The sequence below is a fragment of the Acipenser ruthenus genome, chromosome 39 (genome assembly GCF_902713425.1).
Source record: "Acipenser ruthenus chromosome 39, fAciRut3.2 maternal haplotype, whole genome shotgun sequence".
NCBI classification, from domain to species: Eukaryota; Metazoa; Chordata; class Actinopteri; order Acipenseriformes; family Acipenseridae; genus Acipenser; species Acipenser ruthenus.
In genome coordinates this window covers 1431141-1458796 of record NC_081227.1, presented here as the reverse complement: position 1 = coordinate 1458796, position 27656 = coordinate 1431141, and the positions used below count along the sequence as shown (strand labels likewise).

The 27656-nt window shown below is 37.2% G+C and overlaps 1 protein-coding gene across 1 annotated transcript in view; it reads right to left on the bottom strand.

Moving 5' to 3' along the window:
- Window positions 1-1926: 1926 nt before the first annotated feature.
- The window catches only part of LOC131707322 (D(2) dopamine receptor A-like), a 38200-nt gene continuing 12470 nt past the window's right edge, over window positions 1927-27656 (bottom strand). Inside the window, exons 2-8 of the mRNA XM_059009756.1 lie at window positions 18795-19105; window positions 9025-9134; window positions 8267-8403; window positions 7411-7610; window positions 6710-6794; window positions 5972-6328; window positions 1927-5328 (exon numbers count right to left, since the gene is read on the bottom strand). Coding sequence (XP_058865739.1) covers window positions 5132-5328; window positions 5972-6328; window positions 6710-6794; window positions 7411-7610; window positions 8267-8403; window positions 9025-9134; window positions 18795-19073 — 1365 coding nt within the window. The 5' untranslated portion in view covers window positions 19074-19105 and the 3' untranslated portion in view covers window positions 1927-5131. The remainder of the gene's footprint in view (window positions 5329-5971; window positions 6329-6709; window positions 6795-7410; window positions 7611-8266; window positions 8404-9024; window positions 9135-18794; window positions 19106-27656) is intronic.

Genomic DNA, 27656 nt, shown 5'->3' with positions numbered 1-27656 from the left:
GGATGTGCTGAAACAGCTATCTTTTCTAATGTCTGTGTATAAAATGGTAGGGATGTGCTGAAACAGCTCTCTTTTCTAATACCTGTGTATAAATGGTACGGATGTGCTGAAACAGCTCTCTGGGTCTTTATTCCTTCAAGTCTCGTACAGCTTACAGTGTTGTGAGAGGTGGAACTGCTATTAAGCTGTAATATCCACTCATTCCACGCAAGCCTGTAATTATATCTTAGGAGGAAAAGAATAATAATGCCATCTAAAAGAAGATGCGCTTAGTATGCAAATTGCTAGTAATGCCATGGTTTGTGACAGCTCTGACGTATGATTGCCTGTACCTAATGATATGGGATGACATGATTATGTTTTATTCTGTTTTTTTATTATTATTATGGAATAAAAACGATGTCTTAAAAATGTCATTTGTTTATTTTATTATTTTTTTACCCAGAAAATATTCAGTTATTAAAGAAAGAGTCGTTTAGATGTGCTTACATCCTTTATAAAAGTTTATTGTGGTATTCTTGCAGTTTTCCCATGCTTTTCCCATGATCACACAGTGCATTTACTATAGTTTACCCTGGTTTGCCAAGCTTATTAATATGCTTTACCATACCTCATTATTCTTTACAATGCTTGCCCATGTTATTACTGTGCTCTATCACACTTTGCTATGCTTTTATTATGGGAAACTTTTATAAGGAAATTTTGTCTCATTGAACAATATGGTACTGGTCTGAAATATCACAGTTACTGTAGGAAACGTATTGAAATTCAAATAAAAAACCCAAAGTCTTTATTTGACATCTATTTTATTCATATATTCAATTATATTACAAAATATATACTGTGAGATAAGTACAATTACAATGTAGATGCTTCATGTTCAAATGTCAAATTGTGCACTAGATGATCAAATGATACAAACCCACGGGGACAAAATGCATTTTCCTGGTGCAGAGAACATTGACAAGAACATTTACAAAACATTTTACAAAATCCATGGGATCAAGAGAGACCCCCAATTCATTAAGTGGTACAGTCGTTTACAATCTTTAATTATGCAAGGCTCTGTTTCAATGGCCTTAACACTGTTGACGATAAATATCTCCCCTCTTTAGTTCTAAATTACCCACGTGCGTTTCTTTCTTTATTCCTTTTGACCCATTTATTACTTTTTATTTGCACCACTGTAGACCTGCGATACAGATCTGGGAAATATAATTACGCTCAAAACTTCAGATGACTCTGGGAGTAAAGGAAAGCTATCAGAACAGAACTGCGGCCAGTGACATACGCTAATATATCAATGTCCCCTTTAATGTATTGTTCAGTGTATGACACTGAAACTACGATAACACCTTGTCTCTAATTACTGTGTATTTACACAGTTGTTACATGCATACGTACACATAATTACAATGTTGTTTTACATATCAAGTACATTGTAAGTATGCCTAATAACATTGTAATTATGTGTAAGTACACATGTATTTGCAAAGTAACTGGTATGTAAATACACTGTAGTTAGAGACTCTTAATGTAAAGTGCTACCCAAACTATTCAACTAGGTGTCCAAAGATAGTCTTTCTGTAAAGATACTCAGTGGTGAAAGGGTTAAGGGTTTTAGATCAGGGGGTATTTAGATCAACCCTGGGTTAGATCCTAAAAATAAATACTTCATTTTGTGAATATAATAAAAAAGATAGATTTGGGTTTATTAGAAAAAATAAAATCGTCTGAATGGTTAGACCCTTTCCCATTTGACAGGCCAGCTCAGTATTTAACAACAGTATTAAAAACACATTTGAAGATAAAACATCAGATTTGGCTTACGGCCAGTACAGACTTGAGACTATATATATATATATATATATATATATATATATATATATATATATATATATATATATATATATAGTTATAGTTTTTTTTTATCAAATGTACCTGTTTCCTTCCCAATTTTAGACTCGAATGTCGACTGATTGTTGCAACCTACTCGCTGATCATGTGATCAATGTGACCTCCCTTCCTGTTGTCAAGGCGATCACTTCTTTACACCTTCCAAACCTAAGAAAGCAGGTGATTCCAACCCACTGCATCCTGGAGACAAGGGCCCAACCTGGGAAGTCTCTTGCACATGTGACCAGTATGGGTTGCCAAAATGTGATGGGGCAAACTATCCCAAGCCCAGGGGTGGCCAACGTTGTCACTATAGGTCTTTGTTCCTGTTCTAAATTGTTTAATTTAACCAATTAAACCTCCATCCAGACCCTGAAGTAGTTAATGATATCACTGTACCTGTTAAACCTGGAGTGGAATGGCCCTCCCGGGTTGTGATTGGACAGCCCTGCCCTAGCCGATTTTGCTGAACAGTTTATTTAGGTGCATTGTGTATATCTTTCTGTTTAAGCAATGTATGAGTTCTGAGGTTCGCTTTTTTCATGACTTGAGTTTCTCCCTAGATGGGGCTTCTTATCTGTGAAATCGACACAATCTGTAAGAGTCTAAGTGTAAATGTTACAGGTCAGTTCACTGCAGTGATTATACACGTTTAAGCAACTTTTAATGACCCTGCTAACAAAAAGCTTGTGTGTTAAATTCATTGATGTGACACCAATCTGTGCTTTCAATTTGAGAAGAACACAAGCTAAAATAAATGGGATGTACAGCAATCCTTTATCTGTGCCGTGTCAGTGATATATAATTGCAGCGTCTGTTTTATTGAACCCTTTCAGTCATTATACTCCTCCCTTAATGCTCCAATGACGTGCCGTTTCTGAAACGGATGACAGCACTCTATTTAGCGAGGGGAGGAGGAATGTGGTGCATAAGAAACACACTTCTAGTATTCTAGTGGTATTTGGCACTTAGCTGTGGGTCTGTATTGCAGCTGGGCACTGTTTCTGATTTTGAATCTGGCTTTGATACTGTTAGGGAACAGTTAGTGGACTGATCCGCGTTAAACTTTCGCTGATTGTAACTGTTTGTAAGAATTCTGTGCCAATAAACAGCTGAGGTTCAGCCGTTGAGTGTGTGCACAGGAGGCGTGGAAACTGAAAATGTTCCGGTTTTTATTCTTCTTTTTTCTAGGAAATATATTAGCTAAAAATACATTCAAGGGTGCAAAATACATGAGCCCAGCTCTTTTATTAACGAGCACTTGTGATCTCTTCACAAACATTATGTCCAGAGCACAATCATAAAAAAAAAATGCTACCTCAGAAACTGATCACTCACTCACACTGTTAAATTAAAAACAGGGTTTGCACTTTTCGTTTTATTTTTTGCTGGGGAATAAATCTAAAATCTGATATCCTTTTTGTACAGACCAGCAGGTAGCTATATAAAACATACTGTATGTATGTGCTGTGCTGTGGGCACGGCATGATCTTAAAATCCCCAAAACAGCTGTAAACCCACACAAGGATATGGTTACAACTGAGAAACTCTGTAACCAATTCAGTTGGTACATACTGACCCTGGAGAGGATGATAAGCCTTGTTACACACAACATGTTCCCTATTTGAGTGCCTGTGTACTTCATGTGAGTCAGAGAGTATGATCAACAATGAAATAAAATAAAATACAATCAGAGATCATGTTTCCTCTCAGTCCTGGACCAAACACAATCTTAGGTAAGACTACAAGAACCGTCCTGCCTTTTTGATTATTAAATGCAGGCCGTTCCACAATCATGTTCAGTTTTACACTGAAGTATAAATCCTCTGTGTTTGTTTGCTACATTCTTTGAGAGTTTTGTTGTGCAGAGCTAAGGCAGCAAACATGTCTATTCGGGGTAAGCACGAATTCAGCAGTACTCAAGTAGATATGGAAGGCACACATCTGAAATGCACAGAGGGTGGCTTTGGAACCTGCCTATCTAACCCTATACTGTATATCAAGTCTTAATCACATGTGGCAAGGACAATCTGAATAAGATATTGAAATACAGGCTTTAAAATCCGTGCCACGCCTGCGTTTAAAGCCTGTAAATCCCGCATTCATGCTTGGCATCTCCCTCCCTCAGATATAAAAAGAACGCCGCCTCCCTCAGACTCGACAGACAGGCTTTTTGTCTTGGTTCTTCTTTTCTTCAGTGTTCTCTACAATGGAGCATACGCAGTACAAATGTTTTATGTGATGGACACAAATGCAAGCAACCACAAAAACAAATAGAAACTGTGTCATTGCAAAAGAGAAACTCAAAGGGTCGTAGCAAGATCCTGTGAGCTTGTCACAGAGCTGTTCCATCCTTCCAACCCCTCCAGGTATACCTTTCTTAATACAAAATCATATCAACAGAACGGTGAAAACACATTCTCTGCATGCGAAAAAAACCTGCGATGCGTGTTTTTCATTTTTGTCATGGGCTTATATTACTTTGTACTTTATTTACATGTTTTTAGCTATGTGCTTTGAGGATTACTGTACAAGGAATCAGCAAAAGAACCTGATGGTTTTCCATCAGTAAAGCTGATACTGCTGTTGTTTTGCATTGCTTTAGACCTTTCTGTGGGGTCGCTCAAAGACCGAAGGCATGCTTAATACATTGTGCTTCCTATAAATCAGGTTGGTAAGACTCTTTCCTGTAAAACACATCAGACATTTAGTGTAATACTGAGGAAAATAACCAGAACAGCTTCTTTTCAATGCGAGGTCACCTTATTAAATGAGGTGTAAGCACTGGATCTTGTGGAGTAGTGGTTAGAGCTCTGGACTCTTGACCGGAGAGTTGTTTCTTCAATCCCAGGTGGGGGGACACTGCTGCTGTACCCTTGAGCAAGGTACTTTACCTAGATTGCTCCAGTAAAAACCCAACTGTATAAATGGGCAATTGTATGTAAAAAATAATGTGATATCTTGTAACAATTGTAAGTCTGCTAAGAAATAAATAATAATCTTCAGGCTTGGCTGCAACAAGCTAAGAACAGAGAGGGATTCCCACTTCTTGACACATTCTTTCCATCATGTAAAGAAGTGGCGTGTCCCGTACCGTTCCAACAAATCCTTCCTTTGTGAAAGTTCCTTTAAGATCATTCTTCTCAGCAACAATGCAAACACAGATGTGCGAACGCAAGGAGGCTGTCATTGTGGTTGTTTGTCTGTACATCAGTCCAGGCTATGCTGTCTTTTCTTAGCAGTGAAGTATTTTGATGAAAGCCTTCCTGAATTCGATGTTGAAGGTGGTGTATATAATAGGATTCACAGCGCTGTTCACGTAGCCGAGCCAGGTGAATGCATTGTACATTTCTGGAGGAACCCTGCATTTTGTGCAGTGGGTGTTGAGAATATGGGTGATGAAAAACGGCAGCCAGCATATGATAAAAACACCTAAAACAGACACATCAAAGGATTAGTGGGGTAGTGAGGATACCACTGGAATAACATTACTAATTTGGAAATAAAGATTCTACAGTGGTTTTGATATGATATCAGGATACTACAATAGAATACCAGTGTGTTTTAATTCAAGCCATTGCCTTGATATTCTTCTACCACAGTACTGCCATTGAAGGTCGCCCGGTAAGGTTAATACTAAATCACTCTGTAATTACAAAATGTATACTACTGTTAAAAATAAATTAGTTTCAGACTGTTGAGCAGCCTCAAGTATCTAATGCAGTAATACATCATCAAGTATTTCGTACAATAAGTGACTTCTGAGTAATACAGCACTGCATAAAAGACTACTTGAAAATGTACTTTTAACAGCTCATACAATTTAAACTTATGATTGTATGATTTGATTTACCCTAATTTAAGGAAAACCAGCATTTGACGGATTAAAAAAATTATATATATATATAAAGAGAGAGAGAGAGAGAGAAAGATAGACAGACAGATGATAGATAGATAGATAGATAGATAGATAGATAGATAGATAGATAGATAAACAGACAGACAGACAGACAGACAGACAGACAGACAGACAGACAGACAGACAGAAAGATGAATAAACTCGTTCTTTTCTTACCCAGTACAATGGCTAACATTTGGGTTGCTTTTTTCTCTTTCTGTTGTGAGATTTTCCTCTTGCTCAGCATTGTAAGGGACGTCTTTGTTTTGCCATTGGGCATGGCTTTGATCTCAAAGGCTTTGGGCGCTTTGGGGAGGATGATGTCTTTCGAGTGTCCGTTCTTCTCTGCCTTGACGGGACTCTCGATGGATGAGGGCAGGGCAGGGCTCATGCATTGGCTCGCTGTAGCAGGCACGGCGAGATGGCGGTTAACCGGGGACAGTTTGTGCTTTTTCTTCTCTGGAGAGCTGCAGCTCGTCATCGGGTCCATTTCCATTTCTTCTGGATGGTGTGCCGCTTCCTGAATGAGAATCAGTAATACCAAACAAAGCCAGGTAAAGATACATATAGCAATAACAGTAAAGCTAGGCATGTGTCATATGCTGGGGATACACCATGGTTCTTAGTGGGAAATGCAAAAACAATGAACATAAACACAGAGGAGGTTCAGCCCTGACTGGCTTATGTCTTTACTCAAATGTTTTTAACCTTTTAATTTTCCGTTGCTGTGGAAACTCAAAGCTCAACAAAGCCGCTATTGTGACGTCACAACTACAAGCTGGCAACTGAAATATAAAAAAAGTGAGTATGCTTTGGAACAGCCATGTTCTTTGTGTCTCAGCCAATCATGTGGCAGCATTGAAACTGCACTGTTATTGCAGAGATCAACATACAAATGGAATCTTTCGCTTACCACTTTATTTTTACTGACAGGGAAACTGCCGTTTGACTTTACGATAACTGTGCAGAGCTTCACATCCTCGGGGTGTGTGCATTTGTCCTATGGAGAGAAGAGAGAAATGTTGTCATAAACACTGAGGAAAAAACTATCAAAAACTGTGTTTCTGAGAAAGAAAATCAATTACGATTTTTACATTTTTTTCCCAAGAAGTATGAATCTTTTAAATTGTCTTAGGTTTTTTTTTCTTTTTTTTTTTTTTTTTTTTTACATTTTTTAATGATATGTTCAATCATTAAGAGTGATTCTTTAACTGTGTTAAAACAGAAAGGAAAGATAAGTCTGTGTAAAGGTGCTTCCAGGAGCTGCTCTTTAGTTGTAATTGCCTGCAATGGAGGTATATGGCACAGTCGGGATCATCCGAAGTCCAGTCCTTTACACATGTGTAGTGGTGTACACCTGTATATTGCATGAACGTTTTGTAACACATCAAAAGCATGTAAACTATGCTACATGCTGTATGCTTTTACATTGTGGAATCTGCCACAGCTAGATCATTTTAGAGCCCTTTTGCAGCACCAGGGAATTGCACTGTATTAACTGTAAAATGCTCTAAAGAACCCAGCTTGGTTCGACTGATCAAACCAAAGTTTCTTTAGTTTCCCATTGATTTTATTGATGGAAGGATGGCAAAATCAGCCCTCCGGCCCCTGGTCACCTTCAATGGAGCGTGCATTTCAGACTCCACCCCGCGGCTGCTGCGTTTGGTGTTGACACGCTTTCTTCTCTTTCTGAGCACCACGTAGATCTGGACATACACCAGCAGTGTGATGATGAAAGGGACATAGAAGGACACAATAGAGGAGTACACTACAAAAGCAGGGTTTGCAATGACACACAGGGCATCATCTCGGGTAGCTGAAACAAACAAGACAAACAGCTATTATCAAAGCAGATCTGCTCTAGCTGAAACTACTGAGGTTGATCCTGAGCACCAGGGCCAGATTTACTACACATTCATCCAGTGAGAAGCAGCCATTGGTTTCTGTACTAGGAGCAAAGACGGTACTGTAAAGTCACAGAACATACGCTATTCATATCATATTGAAAGTGTTAAAGAACACATGGCGATGTTTACAAGACATGCATTTCCTTCTCTTAGCTGTATCCTGTGTTTTCCATATATATATATATATATATATATATATATATATATATATATATATATATATATATATATATATATATATATTCGGTAACACTTTACATTAAATGTCTCAAATTACTGTGTATTTACATAGTAGTTACATAGTGTACTTACACATAATCAGAATGTTATTATGCATAGTTACAATGTACTTAATGTGTAAATTGTTTTGCAAGATATAACCCTCATCCTATCCCTAACTCTAAACCTAACCCTTTTCTGATACAACTGAACACAAAGATATCCACAGAGAGGCAGGCTTATTTTATCAGCCCTACTTTGCCAACAGCAGACTGTATATATATAGTGATAACATTAAGCATATTGCTCAGTGCTTTGCAGTATATGCTAGTGAAATCTGAATTACCTGTGTTGTTCAAACCAAACAGAAGTGGGCAGGATATTGCAAAGGACAGCACCCAGACCACAGATATCATGACTGTCACTCTCCGCTTGGAGCTGTACCGTGTGTTATACAGCATCGGCATGGCAACGGCTGTATACCTGGGGGGGGGGGGGGGGGGGAGAAGGTCATATTAATTCTACCATCGCTCAGCTTCCCTGGGGCTTTGTTTTCTATGACCACGGGATCCCTCACACAGTCTTCCCATGCTGTTGTAGTCTCTCAGGAAATATTTGTCTTTCATTAGTTTTTTTTTTTGGATACTGCATTCGGGGAGTGGTGGTAGTGGTGGTGGATGCATTTTGTTTCATGTATCTAATACAACAAGTGTTGAGCGTTTTAATATTGTTTTTTTTTTTTTTTTACCAGAACTCATTTTGGAATCTATGTTACTTTAACTGAATGCAATGAAAGAATGACGGACCAATCACATTGTTCCAAATCATGCTACCCTGCTAAGCAGAGCCTGACCTAAGGAAAGTAATTCTCTGAATCCAGCTGTGTAATACATTGGTTTCGATGCACTGTTCCTGTGTTATATAAAAAATAATCCTCAACAGAATACTCATTTGTGGAATAACTGCTCTATGAATATACATTATGTACCCTCTGCATATCATTGAAATCACCAGAAAAAGATTTTCTTCCACAGCACCCTTTCGAAAGTCATAGTGGGTTGTGGACGAGACTCATTCAAAGAAATCCCCATGCAGTGCTCTTACCTGTCAATACTAATAGCACAGAGATTGAGGATGCTTGCCGTACACATCATGACATCCAGGGTGACAAATATGTCACAGTGGATTCTACTAAATCTCCACTCGCCAACGACCTGGAAAACAAGAATACAACAGAAATAAAGATGATGCCACGCAGAATAAATGCCAGAGAGCTACTGAGTGTGAAGCTATGCTGAAATACACGTCTAAGATAGAATGTGTGATAAGAAAAGATTCTAATTTCACACATTCTACACAAGATTCATGTTTTAGCGATGATTGCTTTTCAAGTGTAGTTTATGAAGAGGTAAACATTTCACATTTTAATAAACCACTTTATACTGCTCATGAATTTCCATGAGTTATTTTTATGTGATGTCAGTGCGTTTAAAAATCACCACTCTTCTACACCGTTGCTTTATAAACAAATATCTTAAAATGTGTTTCATTTTTTTATACTTGGATAAATCTAGAGATTTGTGCTTTTTGCTTCGTTCTCTCCTGTGGTCTCCACGGTAGCTGCAGTACTGGAATTATTTTTTTTTCAGCTAAAACTAGTTCGATTTCATGAGCGACAGAAATCAAAAGCTGTGACGTATCCTGACGTAGCCTACAGCAACGGAGCGATCTGATTGGTTCGGAAGGTTGTCAAGGTGCAGAATTATATACCATTATTATGAAGGACCGATCAAGAATGGCATTACTGTAGATTAAACATGTTATACACTGACTTTGGTTAATTTGCTACATGACGGCATTACAACTAGTTACATTCCTGGCAGTATTGTAAGCATCTGTTCACATACAAAGAGTTGTTATGAATACATGCGACATGACAGTGGAATCCATCAAGACCTGGTTATTGCTTTGTTGCAATATGAGAAAATGATTGATGAACTCACAATGTAATTACTTTGGGATTCTCAACTCACACAGCATTCTAAATTTTTTCCACAAAACCTATAAGCTTGCATGAAGAAGGGTGCGCTTTTAATTCCTTCTGATGCCGAAACAACATTATTCATATGCAGTACTTCCATTCTGAATACAGTGTGACCCTTCTTATTCTGAATATGCTGTTTACATGGCTGCAATACTTATTCTATTTTTGTAGTTTTGGATACTAGTGAAATATTATTAGCCATGTATAGAACCATAATATATTATTATTATTATTATTATTATTATTATTATTATTATTATTATTATTATTATTATTATTATTATTATTATTGTTGTTGTTGTTTAAAACAAAACTATAGGCTACAGTACATGTTTCAAGTCCAATTAACTTCCATTCTTGAGTCTCTAGACGCTGTTTTCCATAATGCTTCAATATAAAGCTTGACTTCTTTATCCCTGTTATCCCTCAAGACACTCAAAGCATTGCAATCATTTACCAGTAGAGGGTGCACATTACATTTCCTGTCCAATCATGACAACTCCATCCAAAGCAGTGTCCCTTGAATATTCCCTTTAAAATAACACAGCTCTCAGTCTTGTTCTGTACATGTGACATGCGAAATTCACAAAGGACATCATAAATCAATTCTGCAAGCAAAAAGCGCTGTTTCCCCCTTAAAATGATTTCATGTCAGATGTGATTAACCGATTCATCACTGAAGACAGACGCCAACGCTAAGCTACTGTTTCCTTTGGCAACAAACTAGTCTTTGATGCACAGGACACAAATGAGTTTCCTCCAGGAAAAACCCACGCGCTGTGAGTTATGTTTTCAAGTCAGTTAGATTCCATTACGACCAGCCATTGATCTTGTTTACGTCACACAAGATATCAATACGCCTATGTAGGTGTTGCAGAGTCTCTACTTCTTGTAGCGCTTGTATGAATAACACTGGAAGGCATTATATGTATATGTTCTTTCATGATGGTAAACAGTAAGGTCTGGTTCACAGTTAACACGTGGTAGTCCAACACTGGTGCTTATCAGGGTCTGCGGTACCCGTTACAACACAAAAGCACAAATATATTCCTCAACTAACATGAAATCTGCTTTTAATCCTTGTTGGTGATGAATGATTTGTATTTTAGGATACGAAAAGTGAACAGACACAACTTTGGACAAATCATATCTCAGAAAGAGAGAGAGAAAAAAAAACACAGGACCAGAAACTACTGCAGAGAAGATAAACAAAAAATAAAGAAGGGCAATCTCAGTTTAATTCAACAGCCAGCAATGCAGAGCCTAAACTTCACAACCCTACTGCAGATTACACTGCGTAATAAAACGTGGCACACTTACTTCAACGCAACACAATGTGTCCTTTAAATGTCAGAGATGTGTCATGAGATATAAAAAGGAACACACTTGTAATGCATGCATTTGACCTTTAAGAACAACAGCAGACATGTCTATCTTCAGGACAATGGACTGGGTGGTCATGGTAGTGTGGCTCCGAATAATCATTTAAACAGCTGATTTTAAATGCAACTAGGATAAACACATAAATAAGTGAGGCACACATATAAATGATACTCTAGCCTAACAGCATTACTTTTTACAAGCTCTCTTGCATTGTACAAAAAGAACACAGATAAATTGCATACATAATCAACAGTTTGCGGCTGACAGTTCGGAATGAGACTAAATATTTATACTGACTTGTTTTCATTTTTGCAGGGCTGCAGTAATTGCTCCTTTCAGCATCATGTGGTACGTTCATGTGAACCAAAAATAAAGGCTGAAGCACAATGTGAAAATGAGACTGAATTCATGGAATTAGGAATATTAAGCCAATATGTGAGTGCAATATGTCTAGACGAAGTAAAGCTTAGCCATGAAGTTAATGATCCCCAGCTATCCCTAAGAAAGGGTGACATGAGATATGAGACGGGAGCTTTTTGTGACAAATTCCTTTAATGCATCCGTTATAAGAGATTATTAATACAAAGCGTCAACAGGATTTAGTTTTGAGGAGTGGACCCCCCAAACTCCATCCGTGTGTCTCAGAACCTCTGCCTTTATTAATAGACAAAGCTGTATCATTTACTGAATACCCACTTTTCAGAGCTGTCGGGGTTCAATCACTTGTCACTACATCACTATGTGAACCAAACAGTTAAGGGAACTACTTTCAGCAGTAGGATGTTCTACGCCTTCTTAATGGGTTTTTGCTATACCATTCTGTATTCTGTTTTTACAGTACCGTACCGTAAAATTTATTTTTAATAGCCTGTGGGAAACTACGCTATTAAAATACATATCCGATTATTGTGCTGGAGTTTTCTTTTTAACACTGTCATTTTAATTGGTAGAGTTGGGATTTCAAAATATGATTTTCTATGCACAAGTTCCTGCATTTTCTATAAGGTATTCCCTTCACTGCATTTCACACATACCAGTCTTCTATGTCAGTTTGAGTGGTACATTTACTGCATGCATGTATGTAAAGATGTATGTAAAGATATATGCATGCAGAAACTTTATATCTATATATATAAAGAAGAAAGTTTGTCTGTCTGTCTGTTCCTTTCTTTTAAATTTGAATCTCTGATTCAAGATACACAGCGATTACAAATGATCTTGCATTCCATTTTAATTGCATTTCTACACAAGTCCCAATGGTACCATTTAAAAGTTATCTTCTAGAGTTGAAATGGAAAAGTGTATAATGTCCACCCATATTTCTACCCAAGGGTTTATCACTGTACTGATGGGGCATTAAATAGCACGATTACTATAATAAAGGCCTGAGTTATTGTGTGCCAGGAAAGATAAATAAGATAAGACCATTTAGAGGCTTCATTGATTGAAAACTAACAACACACTAGATAATATAAATATTAAAATTTGAAAAACACGATTGAGATAATGAATAATTACACTGTAATTCCCAGAAGCAGATCAACACAACGGATTTGAATCAATTATACAGTGCTCCTAATAACATAGATAACTGGTACTATATACTTTCATTCTAGTGTCAATACATTACCATTGAAAAGCATTCCTGTATGTTGAAGAAACTAAAGAATGGTCATGTTACCTGCCAGTATATATTGGCAGCCATTTTTGAATGGGCTTTTGAGCTACAGTGGGTCCTTTTGTTCAAACCATCCTAAGTAAAGCAACCCCTATGTTTGTATGGTTACAGGAAACGCCAGCAGATCTGTAGCTTCAGAGATGAGAGACATGAGAAGCTAATTAATTACAGTACCTTGCTGTACAACCCTTCCTGCTCATTAATGTCTTACTAAAAGTTTCCAATCAATTAATATCTGTGCCCAAAGTATGTGGGATTGTAATATTAATGCAGCAAGTATACAGCTTATATAAGCCTTTGTGTTTTTTCCCTTGAAGAATATCAAACACTTGCTAAAAGAAGAACTTCTCTAATGCACTCTACTTTGTTTTAGATAATTGGTATGAAAGCTTTATTTCTTTCACAAGCAGTTTTTCTTTGGTCTTGTATCTCCTGTTAATGGAACAGAAGGAGGGGGAAAAACAGATGAAGGTTTTCATTTTTGTTTTAAATTTCTTCCATCAAAAGAGCCCCTTAACCTTTCACTTTAGCAATATCCTATAGGGTTACAGTCTTGGATCACAGACTCCGTTCTTACCACTACTTGTAAATGCATGATTAACTAAATAATATTGATCCTAGTAACACAAGGGAACATCTTTGTAAATGTACACAAAGTAAATGAATTAATCCAAAATGACCAAGCTTTTAAAACCAGGCTTTAGATAAATACTTATGTCCCATGAATTGGCATCTCTACTGTTTCCACTGTATAATCTGTTTGGCTTTTATTTTTTCTCTACCAGCAGATATCGTTGGCTAAAATTCCATTTCTATGTAACTTATTGAAAATCTATTATTTTCAAACAGAATACTTCATGGCAGCTGTACATCGTGTTCCACAGCGGAAGAACAACAAGCTTTGATCAAAATGAGCTTCTGGGGAGAAAATGAACCTTAAAACAAAAGACAAGAGATTCGGAGTCTGTGTTTCACCCCACCTGTAGTCCCCTGTGCACTAACATGACCCTTACGCTCTCAGAGTTCTGATTTCAGGATGATTTCAGGACACATAAAACCATGAAAATGTGCTCCGTGCTCAGTATGAAGTTCAAGATTCAATGGTTCGCACCTTGACGTGATTAGCGGAGAGAATCTGTTCGCTTTTATAATTCCTGTTTTAAGATACGATAAGCCTTCAGTCATAGAGGAGAGCAGCCTTTTGCACCTAGTGTTGATCTTGTTGTGAATTAGAGGTCTTTGGGATTATACTAGGTTTGTTAAATCTTGTTACTCATGTATTATTAATCAAGCCAATATGCCTGTATGGCTGTAATCTTTGTTCGCATCGCACTCAGGGGTGGCCTCGTGTAAATGCCAAGATGTAATAACACAAACTGTATTCGTTTTCCAAGACTCTTGGACAGATTCCAATTCTTGTCCTTGGCTTTTTTTTTTTAAAGGTGTAGACCCTCATACATGTGATTTAATATAAGAAGGATTTACATCACGAGCACATGCTGAGAATATGAGTGTTAGGAATAATTCCAATGCAATGTTAATCTGCACAAAAACATTACAAAAATGCCCAAGTTAAATGACTTCACATTTCACTGCTGCCAATAACAGCGGCTGGCCTTGTAGTGGAAGTGGAAATGGGATTGGGTACAATGTGATAATAAAACAATGTGACACCCTGAGAGATGCAGGTCTCACTCTTAACTAGAGTACAGGAATTGTAGGTCTTACAATAAAAAAAGCATGACAGAACATTACTGGCAGAGCCTGAGATGAATGTCTATAATCAATGCATTTGCTTGACCCTGTGACATGCTACACACTAAATGGCGCTACAAAATATGAGGTCTGCTTTATCAATATAAATGGTAATAAACCAAACCCATTCAAATGGCTGCTGAACTATGATTTCAACCCACAATTCTCTTAGGGATCAGTCTTTGACTGATAAAAGACCAACATTTAAGATAACTCAAAGGAAAAAAACAGCCCCCACGAAATTGGCAATTATCCTGCAAAATCTTTACAAAAAAAGGTGTGTTTCAAAACAAAATTAGACGGTATTACTAAATATATATTATGAAAATACTGCTATTGTATTGAGAACCAGTCTTGATTTGTATTATTTTCACTGTGATATGAGCACATCAGTAATGATTATTATAATATATTAATATAATTAATGTAACCGTGATTCACTTGCTAGCTTTGCCACATCATGCGACATGCTGAGAAACTTGAATGCTTTTTTCAAAGATCACATTTTGAGGAGTGGGGGTCCTCAGTTATAATAAGGTCCCAATTGCATTAACTTTTAGCTAGGAACAAGGGTTTTTAGAAAAAATACCTGTTCATTAAATACGCATTTATTACTCCATGACGTTAACAAATTGGGCCTTTAATAAGAGTAAAATAAAACAAAAAAAGAAAGTAGACTAATGTTTTATTGAACCCCATCATCAGTCATAATTCTGAAAAAGTCATGATTTACTTGTCTTTGGTGTTATCGTGGTAAATTTGCACTGTATTTTTGCAGTTTTCCCATGGTGATACTATGACTTTACCATCGTTTACCATGCTTTGCCATGCTTTTTAAAATATGCTTTACCTCATCTATCTGGGCTTTGCCATGTTTATCTGTGCTTTTACCACACTTAGCTAAGCCTTTGCTATTGGATAATTCTATAATGGGTCTTATACAAAGAATGTACGAGACAGCACTCGATAACCCTGCAAATCATATAGAAATATGTATATGCTAGTAATTAAAAATAATAATAATAATAATAATTTAGAGTGGCCGATTATTTTACCCAACATTTTTCCCAAATTTAGAATGGCCAATTATGTTCCCTCACTGCAACAGTCCCACACACAGCTCAGGAAAAGTGAAGGTTCAGTGAGCGTCCTCCGATCCCACAACCAAGCCAGCTTCCTCGTCTACACCCAGGAACTCGAGAGTGGATGTCAGTGAGCTACCGGCCTCTGGAGGACAAAGGCCAGCTACGCAGGTGTACACCTGAGCTCACTGGGCTCCTGACCGGTCGGGTCTGCTGTAGCGCGATGAGGAGAAGCAGTCTCTGCCGGGTTTGCCTTCCTAACCTGCAGGAGCACCAGAGCCAATGCGACACTCCCTGGAGAATTGAACCTGCACTCCCCTGATTGTATGACTCACCCTGCACACCACTCTGTGAGCCACTCTGGGACCCAGGATATCGTTTTATTTTAGTTTATTTATTGTGTTAGGAAATATATATATATGAATTAGGTGGTCAATATATCTTTCATGGAGGAACAAGCCTGACAGATTAATGATAGAGTCAATGGGCTGCAGTGTTAAAACCCATCACTCTTTAAATCATGTTCAGACCCTGATAAGTAAAGTGCATGGGTCAAAAAGGACCACACTAAAAGTGATTGTCTTTATCTCCAAGGTCATTCTGATTTTGGAGAGTGGGTTTAAATTCTTTGAACATGTTTAAATTCACAAATTACCATTGACAACAATACAGCATCTGTTTCCATTTTTCTGTGTTCTCCAGATTCAGTGATGTACTGACATGGATAATAACTGTGTCCAAATGCATTATGGAATTAAACCAAAGAAAATGTATTTTGGTCCCCTTTAATACAAGTCCTGATTACCATGACAAAATAAAATAGTCAGAATCGAATAACTACGATCAGCTAAATAACACATGAGTGTTACCAATTTCCATAATTTTATATTTGGCAAAGCTACTTCGTAGTTCGTATTGTCAGATAAATGCCCTTGGAATAGTTACTTGAGCATTAACTTGTCTGTTTTTTGTGCACGTACAAGTTATGTCTAGAAACAATGTTGTGCAAACATTTTCTTAGTTTCAAGGTTTATACAGTGCCCTTAATTCCTCTTGACTCTTGTCATAGAAAAAGCTGTGGATGTTATTTCAGTGTAACCTGTGAACAGCTGACCTCCATAAAGCATTGTTGGGTTTCTTTTTTAATGCCAAAGGCTAATTTCTGTTTAAAGTTTGATATGTCAGGTAGATTTTGGGTGATCTTCATCCTTACATGATATAAAATGCACTGCACTGTCTGTACTATTCAGTCTTCTCACAATTGCTTGTCCTTATTATGCAATGGGCTTTCATGTGAGCTCTTTAATCCACACACAAGCATATTAGCATTATCCAGCCTCTATCCAGAGGAGAAACCAGAATGTGCATGCTGTCATTACGAAAGAAAACAATGCCTGCAGATTTGCATTCATGGGTATAGAGCAGCCAGAAAATGTTGTAAGTATATTACAGATTATTATTATTATTATAGACAAGTTAATACAGAATTTCAAATATTTTTTAAATGGTAATAAATTTCAATAACTGAAAATACAACTGAAAACATGTATTAGTAAAATATTATATATGAAGGCATCCAAAATGAAAGCCACGGTGATCAATAATTGATCGTTACATCTCAATAAAATAAACAGAATTATAAGTAATGCATGCTATCCATTGATCTAGTAGGAAACAATCTGGAGGATTTAAGATTGTGAGAATTTTTTTGTTTAATAATAATGATCAAAGCGCTTTGACTTTCAAGCTACATTTGGAAAGAAAACGATTTGGGCTTATCAAAGATTGACTTTTTTCCCCCCTCCCTTTTCCACTTCGGAAAGAAGATCATCATCTGTTTCAAGTACCACTGTGAAACACATCAGAGGAATACAGCACTCTTTATGATCAATGGCGGGGGTGGAAAAAATGGATGATAAGAAATACAAACACCTGAAAAACAACAAGAATATATAAGCCCAAAGATAAACCACTCTGGGCTTTCCATTATGGATATCTCTGTTTCACAACTGCAACCGTGCTCAGAAGATTGGCAGATTATCATCCTTCACTTCAAATGCTTAATCATGAGAGAGAACATTAAGAAATTCAAGCTGACAAACAGACACTGATTGAAAATATTAGCTATGAAGTTGGGATACTATAGGTCCACCTCAGCAACACAATTGTGCTTGTACTGTAAATAAAACAGGCCACTTATTCGAGTGGGGAAGGGTGTCTAATGTAATGGGCTGGCTGTAAACATGCTCTTTCCAGAGAATGGAAATGGATTTTCCTGAGGCAGTACACTGCAGCTCTGACCTCAGGTACATCTGACATGGTTTTATGAACTCAATTTACTTGTAGGACAGCAGGACATTCAGTAGATGCAATCTGTGGGAAGCACGTTTTCATTTTGTCTGTGAATTCAATGCATTCAAGACATAGAACAACTCGTGGAGATCAGGGTTGAGGGTTAGGATTAACATTGCTCTTTTTCAATAATAAATAATACATCATGCAAATTTGATCTAGGATATAGTGTTGCACCTCTGTTTTCATAGATTGTGAGATGCTGGGATAGAGGTAGCACACAGTAATGGAAATAATGGCATTACAAAATAGTCGGTGTGTGATATTAGCTCCAGCTATGGCCAAAGGTTTTACAGCATCCTATAGAATTAACTAATTTTGCTTGATAAAGGTGAATGAAACCTGCTTGATTTTAATATTAGCTTAACATATTGAATTGCATACTGCTTTGTAGTTTTCCATATTGTTAACGAAAAACTGACAGAAATGTAAAAATGTGACATTTGGAAATCTAACATTAAATACTGTACGATTATTATGGCTTCTGGTATGCTAGCTTCCTTTTTCCACATGGGTACTTTTGTCTTCACAGTAATGAGGTCTTCAGTGATCTAAACTGGAGACATCAGATACCACTTACCTCTAAGTAAACAACCCAAGGCATAACGAGTGTGGCTACCAGCAGATCTGCCACAGCCAGACTCACAATCAGATAGTTGGTTGTTGTCTGTAGCGCCTTCTCCCTGGAAACTGCCATACACACCAGCACGTTGCCAAAGATGATGACAAAGATGAGCAGAGTCAAAAGCAGTGCATAGTAATTGTACAGCTGCTTTTGGTTCCCATCGGTTCCATTGAAATTGTCAGTCCAGTTCCCATCATAGGTTTCGTTATATGCATACGCGGCAAGGGTATCCATGGGTATCGAGTGAATGGGGCCACTGCCGCCTCCTGAAAAGGGAAGAACGAAACAGTGGATTAGAAGAGTAACAGAACAAAATGCTACACTGGGTGATACACTGCTGTTAGGGATTCTGTGATTATTATTATTATTATTATTATTATTATTTATTTCTTAGCAGACGCCCTTATCCAGGGCGACTTACAATTGTTACAAGATATCACATTATTTTTTACATACAATTACCCATTTATACAGTTGAGTTTTTACTGGAGCAATTTTAGGTACCTTGCTCAAGGGTACAGCAGCAGTGTCCCCCACAGGGGATTGAACCCACAACCCTCCGGTCAGGAGTCCAGAGCCCTAACCACTACTCCACACTGATGCCCCACTACTCCACACTGATACACTGCAGTTAGGGATTCTGTCCCCTGTCGGTGAGATGAGATTGAAAAGCATGAATGCAGACGAGCCCGGCTGTGGTTAAGACGCCCGCTTGCGGTGTGTGAGGTCGCCGGTTCACACCCAGCCTCTGCCCTGTTACATGAACAACAACACAAAATAGCAAAATGTTATTTTGGGTCACCGTTGGTAGATGCAGGTACTATAAAACCCCCTTTCATTGGCCTTCCGTTCATTTTGGCTTCATATAATATGCCCTTAAATAGCTCCTAACTGTGCAGTGCTGTATATTTAAGCAAAAACGTTTCTGATGAAATCAGAAAAGCTGTTGCTGTATATGACAGATGTTTAGAACCAACAGTGTCGTGTTGTAATCACAGGATAGCATGATTTGGAAATCCAGTGGAAGGGAATGGCAGAGAGGAGCCACTTCTCATATTCAGCAATATGCTGGAAAATAAGGAGCTGTGGAAGTAACATACTGTATTGGTATAAGGTTTGCCAACTGGAGGTCCTTTCAATGAAAAAATACAGTGCCCCCCTTAGAAAGGTTTACCATAGTAATTTGCAGTTAGGAATCCTTTTCCTATGGTTATACTATGTAAGCATCGTTTACAATGTCTTGCCGTTTTTTAATATGCTTTGAAAGCACCTGGCTATGCTGACTGTAATATCAGCAATCTCAAAAGAATAGTACTTTATCTATTGAAACAGATGTATCTTTTTTTGTCAAAAAGATAAGAACAACATTCACACAATGTGTTCATGTGTGCTTTGCTAATTTAAATGTGCTTACAAGTTAATTAATAGTGTTAAGGCACATAAACACAATAAAGAGCAGTTTACAAGCTGCAGGGCAAATGTTTAAAAGATGAGTTTGGCTCGTCAGTTTTATTGCAGAGATGCCTGGAAAAGCTAATTATGATCCCCTTAAAATTCAATTTACATTGGGAATTGAGCAGCTGACAAGTCATTACGTTTACACTTTCTCTGGGTGAGACGACCTTTTGAGGTTCACAATCTCATAACAAATCCATGTATTAGGATTTAAGCCCAAGAAATGACAATGGGATGCTTTATGCTGGAATTGTTATTGTATTTTTATTTTTTTTTTAAAGTTATAATATGGATTTCGACTTCCTGTCTTAGGCTTGTGTTTTAAACCTGTTGTCAGCATAACAACAGGAGTCAAAGATAATTCAGTTTCTGTTAGACTGCTGCACAAATACTGACTGACGTTCTGCACTTAGCGCATTGTTAAAGAAAACCCTGGCATTTCCTGTAAGGTTGTGAGTTTAACCTTTCAGAGCATCCTAGTATTACATTACCAATCTGTGTTATTAACTGCCACACGGTAACACATATGTTTCAGGAGAGTTTGACATTACAAGGTAACACAAAACTATTGTTTATGTGCCTTGAATCTGAAGCACCGTGTTGAACTCTTTGGAACGCCAGCAGGAGTACAGCTGGAGTCTGGAGTTCAATCAGGCTGGTACGAGACTGGATTATCTGCACTAAATACTCCATTTGAGGTCACTGGTAAGAATTACTAAGGCTATTGATCTCACTGCTAAAGAGGAGTCGAATTTGCTGTCATATTGATTCTCACATTTTAAGAATGGCTTGGTAGGACATTTATCTTCAAGGGAAAAGCAAAGCCGTTTTAAGCACTGTACACAAAAGCATGTTACCACAAGAAAACCTCTTTTAATTACTGCTTTAGCATCTGGTTACATGGTTAGGCACCCCAACCCCACAGAGAACCTATCGCCTAGGCCTAATTAGAACCATCAGAAAGAAACATGTGTTTGACATTTCTTGTGGGCTGTGGTTCTTGCAAACCTGTAGGCTCCATATAGGGGCTTAAAAAAATAAATACTGGTCGTCAGGTGCTGGGATACTCTGTTCTCTAGAAGGTGTCGTGATTTAAAGGCCTCATTTATTTATTTATTTATTAGCAGATGCCCTTATCCAGGGCAACTTACAATTTTTAGAAGATATCACATTATTTTTACATACAATTACCCATTTATACAGTTGGGTTTTTACTGGAGCAATCTAAGTAAAGTACCTTGCTCAAGGGTACAGCAGCAGTGTTCCCCACCTGGGATTGAACCAATGACCCTCCGGTCAAGAGTCCAGAGCCCTAACCATTACTCCACACTGCTGCCCTAATTTATAAGCATGAATAATCTGTGTAGCCAACCGACTGCCAACTAGGCTTTCAAGTTGTCTATTTCCCATTATGACTAAATTCCAACAGAAGTATGGAGATTCCTAGGGTCAACAAAAGCAACACGGGAGGCAGGGCGTTTTCTTGTAGAGCTCCTAAATTATGGAATGCTCTGCCTTCGTTTGTCAGGGAAGCTGGGACCAATAAAGTATTCAAGTCAAGACTAAAAACACACTTTTATAAAATGGCTTTCTCATCTTAGTGGGTTTTAATGTAACTTTAAAATTGCTGCTTTTGTATTATTATGTGCATTTAAATGGTCTGACTGTGGCAGTTGTATTGTGTGGCATGCTATACAAATGTATTGTGGTTTGTTCTGCTATGTACTGTACAGTGCTTTGCGATACTTTTGTATAAAAAGCGTTATTACATATATACCTGTATATACATTTAATTCACTCTCTTCCAAATGCAATAGAAAGCATGTGTATTTTTGGCATAGTGTTTTGAGCTTGGTGAAATGGTATTTTGGACAATTTCTTTTGTCAAATGACTTGTTTTAGCATGGTTGATGTAACATTACTGTACAGTGTATCAAAGGCACAGATTATAATACTATGTAAAGAGTACAGTGTTGTGTTCCCAGAAAAAAAAAAAAAATGGGATAAAATGTAATTTGTAATTGCATGTGGCAACTTTCTCATTTAGATGAATTCCACCCGCTATTATTTAGAATGGCTATATTTAAAGAATGACAGAATGATTGCCAGGAATGTTCCACTGGGCTGCGTAAATTAAATTCCTTTAGAGCCATTGCTCATGTATTGAATAGCTCATGTTTTTTTTCTTGATGGATCATTGATTTTAATAATATGCCATGTCAAGCAAATCTGCATTTTGGACCAAATAAGAAGTTCCCTATTTATTGTGCCACAACATCCGTTGAATATTAATTAACTAAACAAAATATCAAAAGCAAAAAAATATATATAATCTATAAGGCAATTACTGGAATTAATACAAAATGGGAGGACTATCAATATGGAACAGAAATATGTGAATATTCAAGATTTACAACTCAGGTCACAAAGGTGGAAAAAAGAAAAGTGCAATGCGGTCATGGTGGTTCTTCTTTTCCGCCATACAAAATATATATTGTTTTTACAAAAAATAATGTTATTAAAACATGGGATGTTCAAAAATATCAGTTATAATAATGAAACTAATGACAACAAAGGGAGTCATGACTCCTTGATGAATGACTACAGATAACACAGGACTGTATCACAGTGATATTGCTACTATACACCTTCAGGACTGAGATTTAATCTTTAACAAACAAACCGAGAAGACAGACGCATTTCTTTGCTAAGTTGAGATACTGGTGGAAACTGCATTAAGGGGCTTGTTTGCTGCTGAAAGATTTGTAAGAAACACATGTGCTGAATTTAAATTGTCCCCTGAGATTACCATTAATCCAATATATATTTTTCAAGGTCTCTGAGCACTGAACAAAATCACTGAGTATAAACCCTGTCAAAGAGAAAAGCCTTGAAGCGTGAGAACCCACAACATAAACTAAAAGAAATGATATACTATAAAGAAATACTGAGAAGATTGTAAAATGCATGCAGAGCAGGGGCATAGGACCTGAAGGCATGGGCTTTGAATATGGAGGTACATTAATCAATGAAGTCTAAACAAAACAGGACTGAAGGGGTGATGAACCAGCGACTAGGCGGTTGCTAGTGATGAACCTGCCTTTTAAAGCTTACAGTAATCCAGTCTTGAGGTAATATGGGCATGTGTAAGGGTGCATAGCAGTGATACTGTCACTTCATGTGTCAGTAGAAGTTTGTAGACAAGCAAAGTGTTCACCAGAGGACTGTTTATGAGTCATGTCCCTGTCTGAAGGGATACAGCCAGCATTACATGAGGCCACTAATGAGTACTTTATCGGTAGTCAATACATTAATGTCTGAAGAGAGAAAAAGGGCAAAAGTAAATAACTTTCTTTTTTAATTGTGCTGTTCAAAATCACCTTGAATCAATAGAGATCCAATGAATCTTCATAGATGCATTGTAGCCGAACCACCTCATAGAGTTCCCTCTCTTGAATGAATTAGAGGTGGTAATCACAGAGGGATGGGCATGTACAATTTGAACTCATTCATGGCAAGCGGTTCTTTTTGTTTGTCTCATAACTACATGAAAAGAAATAAAAACACACATCCTAGTGAATATTATTTATAGCACAGTGTTTCCATTAAATTTCATAATCCATTATCAAGGCTTGTTTTTTCTTTCCACCCTTCTGCAAAATTAAAGTTAATTTTCTGCCATGAAAACAAAAATGCTCTAAAATATTAAACAGAAAGAATAAAAAGATATATGATACATCCCCATGAGAAGTAACCTGCTCTACATCTTGATTATGCCAATGCTGTACTTCCATGTAATCAAGACTAGCCTCCTGCAGAGAAAGACTGCTGCCTTTTTGGTAACCCCAAACTAATCAAGTCTGGTTCAGTATGTCCGAAGGCAAGGAAAATCTCTAATTGGAATATATATCTGTTGCATACTGAGCAAATAAATTACTTCGAAAAACACAATGACGCACACGCTTTATGGTGTAAATGTCTGCTATTCGTTCGTGAGTTTGATTTTACAGCTACACTGACAACAGAATTTCTCAATCATCAAGAACATGGAAATCCTTTGGAAAGTGTGAGGACTCTAAACATTGTCAGACCACTGGGGATCCCTGTGTTTTCTGGTTTTCATTCCAACTGAGCTCTTAATTACTTAACTAAACCCTTAATTGAACTGATAATTTGTTTAATTAGACCTTTTTTTAATTGTTTTCAGCTCTTAAATAGTTGCAGAGATCAAGTTACTTACAAAATGTTACCGCTAACTTGAAATCTGCAACTGTTTAAGAGCTGAAAACAAGCACAAAGGTCTAATTAAGCAAATGATCAGTTCAATTAAGGGTCTAGTTAAATAACTGCAGACACAGGGGGTCCCCAGGACCGAGTTTGAGAAGCCCTTCTGTAGTGCAATGAGGTAAAGCAGTCCATGCTGTTCATATCTCTCCAAACTGCGGGAGCGTCTAGGTAAATACACAGTAATTGGAGACACTTTGTGTAAAGTGTTAGCCATTAACGATACTGTGCTTGCTAAATGGAAATACTTATTCTAGTGACCTGTAACCATGGTAATACTGTTTGTTTGACTGTAAATCAATACTGTTGTCAATGGGGATTTTAGTTTGTTCAAGTCAAAATGAAAAACAGTGAGGAGAATGTTCAGCACATTTTCGGCAACAGCATCTTTGAAATCCTTTGACTAAGTCAGTGGTTTGTTAAACAACGCAGAGATGTGGCGTTAACCTTGGTTACGCAGCAATAGTTACCCAGATCAATAAGCGATTTAAAAATGTTTAAGACATGCTTTAAACTGTAAGATTCATTTCAGTGACCTCATCCAATTGCCTCTCCATCAGTCAGCGTTCATGCCAACGCTGAATTGTCAACAGTGATTTAGTGCTAGTAATGCTGATAGAAATCTTACTTACTAGGGCCTGTACTTCACTATATAATCCTATTTTCAGACCCTCCTTTTTATTCCAAAGCGTTGAACAGGTGGATTAGACTGTATATGATTTACCTTTCCTTGTAAGATTAATTCAATTAAAATAACGACGTGTTTACCATCTCTGGCCTCACTAACCTGACTCACTGATCATCTTAGCACCCTTAGCATTTCAAAACATAACCTAAAAACACTTTAATACTCAATTTTCTTTTTAGGTTTGAAATAACATTAATATCTTCTGCAGCGGTAATGCAGATAATGGCTTCTGTACCAAATATGAATGCTTGTGGTTTTCTGAATGTCAGTGGAAGTCACTCTCCCTAAATAATGCACGACCCACATAGATTAGCACCACATGACTGCCCTGCACTTTATTTAACATGTGATTTATGTGCATTATTTAGTGAGACTAGGGTAGGAGTAAGACGCTTACAGGGATTCGTGAGACATGCAAACAAAAAAATTTAAAAAAAAATCAGTGGCCATGTAAGTTATTAATTAGAAAATTAAAATTAAAAAGTGATCTGACGACTTGTCGTCATTGAGACTGAACAGCCGTTAGCGTCTCAGTTTAATTAAAGAAAATCAAGTGCTTCATAATCAATCCTATAACATCAGGCATGTTGTCAGGTTAATACGGGTCAAGGGGAATGCTTTATTTATGATGTTCTCCTCACCTCCCTATGAACACAGGCTTGTCAGTAATCCAGTGCCATGTTGGGTCTATTGCCAGGGGATCCACAGCTGTTTAATCACACATTTCCGTTGGGTATACATTAAACACAGTCTGGAGTTCCCTTACTTTATTAATAAAATCAACTTCAAACATAGCACGGGTTTAGCAGAACTGCACAAGAAGCCAATACAGCAAGCCGTCTCACCTGATAACTGACTGTGGTAACTGAAGTCGCAGTTTGAAGTCTTACAGACATACTGATTTCATTTTAAGGCATGGTTAATGGTTTTTATGTTCAACTATCGAAGAATCTACTAAACTGATAGCGAGGATTTGATTTTATAATTTTTTTTTTCAGTGTAGAATTCAACATGGTTGAGGGGAACTGCAACAAGATTTAAATGAGTTTTATTATTATTATTATTATTATTATTATTATTATTATTATTATTATTATTATTATTATTATTATTAATAATAAAGCTCTAAGTAATATTCAAATATAATTTTAAAACTGCAGTCCAGTATCGCGCATGTATTTTATCAGGTGTAGTTCTCTGTCCTAAATCTATATACAGGTCTGCAGCATTGAAAGAGTTAAACATCGTAATGCAAAAACATACATGTTTGCAACTAATCAAACGTTTCCAATGCAGGAAGATTTGAATGGCTTCATCTAGCTTGAATCAGGGTTTTAATTGGTTTTAATCACTAGGACAATTGCACCATCTCTATGGAATATTTTCATTGAAAGCATGGCAACTGCTAGCAAATTTTAATGTTCCACTTCTTTTCACACACACACATTTCACCCCCAAAGATGCTTGCATAATGCAATTGAATTGTGTGTGCCAGTGTATGCTTCTCGTATTACACTCATTTACAGTCTTGCAAAAACAAGGCTGGTGGTACATGGTCCTTTTAATTTAAGATGTTTGATTCAGGTGTGGTGACTTCACATGCAACACATCTGGCATGTACATCTGGCATGTACATCACATTATGAGTACATCAAATGTGATTACTACAGTGTATGAGCCAGTGATGCAGCAATATTGTCGAATGGATGAAATAAGATCTGCCCGCCTTCTTGTATTATGCTGTAAGCGACAGCACAGGACATTTTCATTCATTTAACTTTTTTATTTTTTATCAGTCGTGTGATGAGCTTACAGGTGTTTTACATAGTCATGGATATACATGATTCACTGGAGTGTGATGATCAGGGACACACTGGTGTTCATCTATGCATTTCAATCCATTTCGTGTTGAAGCTTTTTATAATTTTCCATACTGCCATGTGCTCATATGCTAAGAAAAGTGAGTTGGGTGGAAGACACTGTATGAAGTTATGCAATAAGCCTGAATCAATTTCCATTATATTCCTAATCATTTCAAAATAAATATTACTGTAGATTAACTTAGTAAATGCCAAAATACGATTTCCCTGATGAAATGTTGGTTCAGTCTTTTCTCTCTGCAATACTCAGATGTATAGGAATTAGGTGGTTATGTCCAATGTTTTAATCTAAACATATATCGTGCACAAAAGCAATATGTACTGATCCATTAATAATCTACTGCAAGAACATATCTTATGCAGTCGACCTTGCATGTTTTAATGACAGTACATCTCTTGTAAACAGATTAGCTATCTGTGTTGCTGAACATGGAAAAAATTGTTGTTATGACACAATGATGAGCAATCCCTTAAGAATATCTTGAAAAGGAGAACGGCTGTGAGGAAATA